This window comes from Montipora foliosa, chromosome 8 (assembly GCF_036669935.1).
Source record: "Montipora foliosa isolate CH-2021 chromosome 8, ASM3666993v2, whole genome shotgun sequence".
NCBI classification, from domain to species: Eukaryota; Metazoa; Cnidaria; class Anthozoa; order Scleractinia; family Acroporidae; genus Montipora; species Montipora foliosa.
This window is the reverse complement of record NC_090876.1, coordinates 40913091-40920590: the sequence shown is the minus strand read 5'-3', so window position 1 is coordinate 40920590 and position 7500 is coordinate 40913091. Positions and strand designations below refer to the sequence as shown.

General features: G+C 40.9%; 1 protein-coding gene across 7 annotated transcripts in view; it reads right to left on the bottom strand.

Annotated features, from left to right (window-relative positions):
- Window positions 1–1464: 1464 nt before the first annotated feature.
- Window positions 1465–7500, bottom strand: part of LOC138012753 (uncharacterized) — a 67180-nt gene continuing 61144 nt past the window's right edge. For all 7 annotated transcript variants that reach the window (XM_068859640.1, XM_068859637.1, XM_068859636.1 and 4 more), the window contains 2 exons: window positions 3192–3710; window positions 1465–2148 (listed from right to left, as the gene is read on the bottom strand). In XM_068859640.1, the coding sequence (XP_068715741.1) occupies window positions 1759–2148; window positions 3192–3710 (909 nt within the window). In that variant the 3' untranslated portion in view covers window positions 1465–1758. The remainder of the gene's footprint in view (window positions 2149–3191; window positions 3711–7500) is intronic.

Here is a 7500-nt window from a genome sequence, read left to right as displayed (position 1 = left end):
TTTGCCTCAGGAGGATGTGCGTCACCTTCTCAAGGATGTAATGCGTCTAGTCGCGTGGCATGTATCTGGAGTAGCTTGGAGGTCAGAGGAATTTCTCAGAGGCCAGGCAGCTATATGCTCAAGTCCTGGTGTCCCGCGGAACTGAAAAGCAGTACTCTGCAGCATGGAGGTGCTTCTGTTGCTGGTGCGTGAAGAAACAGGCAAACCTCTTCAAGCAGATCTAGGGTTAGTTTGTGACTTTCTTACTGAACAGTTTGAGGTTGTCAATAAGTCTTACAGCACTATCAATTCGTATAGGTCAGCCTTGTCTTCTATGTTTCTGCCTGTAGATGGTTACGCCTTAGGCGAACATCCTATTATTGTTCGCTAATGAAGGGCATGTATCATGTTCGTCCTCCAGAACCCCGTTGAGTTTACATTCGCCCTTGTCACACGGCGGCCATATTGTCCCGGGGCACCAAAAAAGCTTTGTTTTACCACGCCACGCCTCACCCCCATGGTTTCCACTGCGAGGCTTGGCGTGGTAACACAAAGCTCTTTTGGTCTCCCGGGACAATATGGCTGCCGTGTGACAAGGGCGAATGGCATGTTAACATTTTGTTAGCTTACATATGAAACAGCTAACTCTAAAGACGGTGGCATTAGTAGCCTTGACTTCTGCCCAACGAAGCCTGATGCTAGCTGCTCTGGATGTTAATGTTATGAAATCTAATGAGAAGGGTTCACAGTTTATAGTACAGGAAATTTTGAAAACTTCAAAGCCAGGAAAATCGCCTGTTGTGGTTTCTCTGCCAGCCTTTCCAAAAAATGGGAAGGTGTGTGTCCACTCTACGTTGTCTTGCTATGTAGCTTAGGGCGCTTTCCTTTTGTCAGAATTGGCCAGCCAGACCCGTCAGTTTGGAAAGAAAATCCAACAATTTGAAGGAACAACTGCATGATAACCTCTCGGGGATGGAAGAAACGGGGATGGATCTATTTTAGTGTATGTCATGCTCGAAGAGTGTTAATTTGAAGGCGTTGTAGAGTTAAACCTTCCAAACGCCTGGGCCCGGTTCCTCGAAAGTCGATTAACGCTAATCTAAGATTAAAAATTAACCAAGCAGTTTATTTCTCTACTCCCAAATGCTGTTCAACGCAGATTTTCGGCAGAACTTTACATGAGAAGACGTCAATCTTGAAAAACAAAAATAAGCAAAAGAAACTTTTCCCTAAAAAGGGGGCTCATTCAAGTGCTTCTACGAAGCAGTGATAGTTCTGGACGGTCGTTGTAAAATCTAAAGTCTGATCAATCACGCGCACCGCATGCGCACTGTAATCTCACATGATCTCTCAAGCCGATGACGTAGAAGAACCGAAATTTCCCAAAAAAGCTTACCCATGGTACTCCACTGGCGCGCTTCGCCCGCTTGAGCTCCGCTATTAGGCGCTTTGATATAAAGAAATGGAAAAAAAGACCGTTTTAGAAATACATTTTTAATGAGCTCGTACCTGAAACAATTGTCAATTAATGATTAGTATATTATTAGTAGTATAAGATTTTGATATAGTTAAAACTGTAAATACGCAATTCAGCCAATCGGCTGCCAGAGTATTTGTCAATAAACTATCTATCATCTCCTTATCCATGCAAATAAAAAAAATAAGTATTCAACAGAAGCGTCGACTCTATTTTAGCGAGATCTTGGAAAGATTGCTCCAAATGTCTAGACATGAGTGTAATGTAAGGCAAAGGGGAGAAAGAAGGGGTGATGTGTCTCGTCACAGACTAGATTTGTGGCAAACATCGCCAATATACTCGACTTCAAGATACTTTCCTTTCTCCTCCTGGATGAAGAATTTCAACTTAATGCCACACTCAGGGCGCTTACATTCCCCAGATCCTCGGAAGAACGGCGCTGATTGCCACTTACGCGAGTTTTTCGACCTCACGTGATTATTCCTGAAGCGTATATTGCACCATGGGTTGCTCTGTTTCAGTTTAGAGTGGAAGATCCTTGTCCAGTCCCCACCCAGCAAACGCCCTCCGCCTGGGAAATTCCTGATAGCCATATTTTCCCACTCAGATTCAGTAAGAGCGTATCTTGTCTTTGTCTTGTCCATGGTCTTGCGAAAATACCTCTGTTCTCTCTCATCAGAGTCATCTCCGGGCTAAAAATAGCGAAAAGAAAAGCCCACTATAATACAGGTTAATTTGTGAATGAAAGAATATACAAAATTATTTATACATTTGAACCGCGGAAATTGAAATACATGAGTTAAAGATCATTGCAGTTCAGAAAAACAACTTAAGAAGCTGCGAAGGAAGCCTGAAAAAAAAAAATCCAGGCTTGTAGCCGGGTCCTTAACTGCGACATCAATGTTCTTCAACTCATGTTAGGTTAACGTCTGTCATGCCACTAAGTCATCAGACACCTAAGTAACTTTTCAACGACCAGTGGAACCCTCAACGAAGAAATGACATTTTTTAAGCTTGAAAATTTCAGGAAGTTACAAAGGGACTCTAACCCTTGACCTCTGTGATGCCGGTGGAGTCCTCTACCAACTTACTGTAGCTATGATACCACTCAGTAGGGAACAGGTCAGTTTGTTGGGCTAATTTGTTCCCGTGAATGACTCGATAAATGAAATGAATGTATATTTGAAGTGCGTGCTTTGGACACCTGAATTTTTCTGGCCCCAGTTGTTCAAACGCTGTATAGCCATTTATCCGGTGGATAGCGCTACGGCCTGGTGCCCATGAGAAACAATAGCTCTGAGAAAAAATGGTCGACAAAAGCCATTTTGGACTACGCGCCTCGTTGGTTATCTATCACTTCATATCCAGCGCGCTCCCATTGAATAATTGTTAATTACACTTCTTTCAAGTAATCGGCCCACCGGGGCCCACCGTGATAACTATCAAAATTGGGCGTGCATCTCGTTGATTGCTATTCTAAACATTAGAGGACTAAACATATGATTTGTAGTTATTTTCAAGAAAGAAATTTCATAAATTTCATATATGATGCCATTTTTCTCACATTCTAGTACCACCCTTTCTGGTAATTTTGCACAGTCCCTTAGAAGGAAATTTGAGTTGATTTGTTTTGATTTATTATTGCCGTAGAACGCCTGCAACCATAAGTGACCATTCTGCCATGTAAGTCTTACTGTTTAATCTTAGTTCATATTATTCTTTTTCCATAGCTTGCCTGTAAGGGTACATGGGTGACCACTGATTCGTCTATGTTGTTGCGACTCACAGGGACCATAATGACGCCTGGGCGCTGTTTCTCACGAAAAGTGTTGAGCTGTGGAAAAACACCTTGAGTCTCGTGACAGGTACGAGGGCAGTGTAAGGGACACGAGGAGCAATTTACTGCATCGCCGTGTGACAATGCTACAGACTGGTCCAATCTGTTCGGTTGGAATGCCCAGGAACCTATGTGATCAGTAACATTTGGCAAGGGGGTGTCAATCGTCTGTGATTCACTATCTTTGAGCTTTCTCGTTTGAAAGACTGGCGTTTGGAGCTCAGAACTGAAACTGTAAAGAGGCAGATTGGGACGAGGTAATGCATCGTCTTCTTCTTCTTCTTCTTCTTCTTCTTCGTCGTCGTCGTCGTCGTCGTCGTCGTCGTCGTCGTCGTCGTCTTCTTCTTCTTCTTCTTCTTCTTCACAAGTGAAATAAGAAGGTGAAGAAAAAAGGTTACTGACCTGGACGCCATTAAACTGTTGAGAAGAAAAGTAAATTGATTAGGCCTGGTAGTAGTAGTAGTGGTGGTAGTGGTAGTAGTAGTGTAAGTTCTTACCCCGTCGTCCCCGTTATCCCCGTTGTGCTTTTCATCATTTATACACCATTTAAAAGATGAATAGTACATCGGAGATAACCGGGATTACGGGGAAAGAACTTTTAGAACAACAAAACGACCTCCACCACTACCACCGCCACTACCACCGCGACCACCACCACTATCACTACCACTACCACCAGCGCTACCGCTATCACCACCAGCGCCACCACTACCACTATCACTACCACCACCACCACCACCAGTGCTACCGCTACCGCTACCACAAATACCACTACTACCACAAATACCACTACTACTACTACTACTACTACTACTACTACTACTACTACTACTACTACTACTACTACTACTACTACTACTACTAGTTATGATGGTTGCAGTTTTTGTTGTTGTTGTTGTTGCTGTTGTACTTGTCTTCCCCGCTGTCTCTGTTATCTCCGTTGTATGATTCCTCCGTTGTTTATGATTCCTCAAAACGAATTTGATGTACTGTAAGTTCTCTACCCGTTGTACAGAACTTACAGTACATCCGATCTGTTTAAGGAATGTATGAAAGGTTAAAAGTGCAACAGAGATAAAGATCTACCAGTGCTTTTGTTGTTAACACTAATTTAATATACAGCAGTTGTCGCAAGCGGGCAATGTGAGCGGAATTCTGTTTTCTGGTTGGCTATAACATAGGCCCGTCTTGCCAGCTTGGGATTGGTCGTTTTGTTCTCGCAAGAAAAATCTCTTCGGAGCCGACGAAGTTAAACCAAAATTTTCTTTATAATACTTATGTTGAGCAAGCTTGTTGGGTCAAGACAGCTGGCTATCGTATTCAGCCATCTTGATCTCACGGTTGGTCAACAAGGGATAAATATTACGGGAAATTCACAAAATACCAAAATGCAAAGGTACAGCGGATTTCGTCTGATTTGAAATTTTGTTGTGCTTTGTGCACCCTTTGAGGACTTTATAATGAAAGGAATTCAGATTCATCGGCTCGAGCTATATTTAGTTTCGCTGAAGACAATATTACTTCTGTTAAGCAGTGTACCTAAGGGTTTTAGTCCCAGTGCAATGTCTTGCTCACTGCAAAAGGCTTCAAAGCCGAAATGTATTTTTCCCCTTTTTCATTATCTTCACTATTCTACTACACCATCTACGAAACATGTGTTATCCTCATTAATATTCCACGCTATTACGCGATTACGAAGGATATTTCAACTGTTGGTGGGCGAAACGTGAACGCTATCACCGATGAAGCAAAAATGTTCATACTTGGCTACAAATCAAGCAGAAAGGAAAACATATACACCCAGCAGTAGCAATGTGATACACTCTAAGGCACATGTGCCTTAGAGAATGTAATACATCACTACTTCCATTTTTTGATCTCGCTTTTTGGAAAACTACATGTTTTTTGTAATTGAAGTGTGTTTAAATATTCACGCTGGAGCTCCGCTACAAAATATAGCTCAATGACAGTATCTCAAATTTGAAAACATTCAATTTATAAATGATGATACGGTACAGATGACATACAACTAGATGCTTCTGTGAAGCATACACTGGTTTGCCTGTGGTACGTGCTACAGAAAATCAGAAGGCACTGAATTGTGTGGTATTGAAATACAGCATTCCAGTCTCTGAAGAATAACAAATAAAAGAGAAGCGAGAAACATTGGCTTCTGGGCTGACATGTTGATAATTTTCAAGTTCCCTCACAACTTCTTTTCACCACAAGTGTGCCCTCTGAGCTTCTGAAAGCTTTGTAATACTAAACTTCATTGAAGTCAATCCCTGTTCCGTGGGGTTAGTGTTAGGATAGGAGACCAAAACAATAAACCCCTCATAAAAAACAGAAACATCTGACCGAAAATACTATTAACGCTAACAAATGCGAACTCAGCAAGGTACAGATTCTGTTAGCTTGCTTTATGCAAAACAAATATTGATGAAAAAGCAAATAACTATTGAAACACAGTTTTCAGAAAGAGCAGAAGGAAGTTTCCCAGACGGTCGATCGAATATAGAATATAGAATATAAAAAGTTACGATCGGCGACAAACATTTTGGGAGATTTTTGCTACGTTCAAGTAAATTGCAAAATCGAAAGTGACATGGCCGGAATTCAGCGGGCGTCGTGATTAAGTTACCGCGGCATGTTTACTCGCCAAACAGTGAAGCATCTGTGTCAAATGATGGCAAGATAGCGGGTTTTTGTAAGTTTCTTTTTCTGTCAAGTGTTATAAAGGTTGACAATGAAATGAGCGAAGTCAAAACAAAGATCACAATCGCCCAACTCTTGTTTATGCAAAGTCAAAATTTACTCTCCAAGACGCGTACGACGTTATTTATCACCAGGTAATTCCATCATTTTGGAAATAGCAGCTACTTTATTATTCATCTGCGTCACAAGTTTTCATTGATTTTGGGGCTCATTTTGTTGAAACTCAAGCACGCTTCCAACAGGCCTGTGAACCCTTCCTGCTTACAGAGCAATACTAAAAAACTTCTCCCATATCACATTTGAACCTTAAGCTCGCAAATTCAATACACAACATGATATTATAATTCACAAAGGCAGAAAATACCACAGAATCCTTTTCCAGCGTAATATTTATTGAAACAAACAACATATTTGCTCTTGGAGGCGAAAACCTCTTCCTATTTCATTGCGTGCGTGAAGACAAGAAACTCAATCGTGTCAAATTACCATGTACTTCAGGTAAATGCAGCTCACTTTGATTTCGTCTCGACGGGCGATAGATTGTTGTCGAAGTCCAGTGCTCGTCGCTTTTGAGATTCCTGCCTATTTTATCCAACTGACTTTCTATTATTGAGCTCCATAAGGGTATATTTTGTTTAAGGATCCACTAAAACGCCATTCGCGTTACATGACTTTCGACGCCATTGCAGGCTAACTTAATGATTCTACCGTGTCCACCAGAGAAATCTACGCATTTCCACTACCCTCTCGATCCTAAGAAAATACTCGCAGAAGGCTCTATCCACAAAGACACCACTTACCAGGGGAGTGACAGGCAAGACTTTTACCGACACGGAAAAAAAAAAAAAAAAAAAAAAAACTAAAAAAAAAAAAAAAAGAAAACAAACAAACTAAACGCAGACCTCGACTGGGTTTGCCATGAGGCAACCCAGTAATTATAAAGATTACTTCATTGACAACCAAACTAATGCAAACATTTACATAGCATGTTCCACAACAAGTCACGCAAGATTAATGCTATATGACAAAGTAGACTACTTACAAGACTAAGTATTATACTTTGATACTGATAGTACCAAAAAACATTGAGACTGGCGACATGCTTGGTTGTTTTACAGACGAACTATCACGTGATTTAATCACTCAATAGCCCAATTTTGATATATTAAAATTCAGTCCTAAACAAAAGACATCATCTCGAGGCTCTGGGGAATAAACTCATACAAATCCTTCTATTTATTCCCCAGAGCCTCGAGATGATGACTTTTGTTTAGGACCAAATCTTAAAATATAGAAATTGGTCTATTCGTATCAACAGGTCCGAAATCTTACAGTTTTAAAAATGGAGAAAATCGGCAAAAATCAGCTGTCAAAGGATTTACATTAAACCATGAAAATAACAATGTTTTGAATCACGATAGTCTGAGTAAAGTCGTAAAGAATCAAATAAGAGACATAACAATCGTAAATGAAAACTCGAAAGAACAGAGAA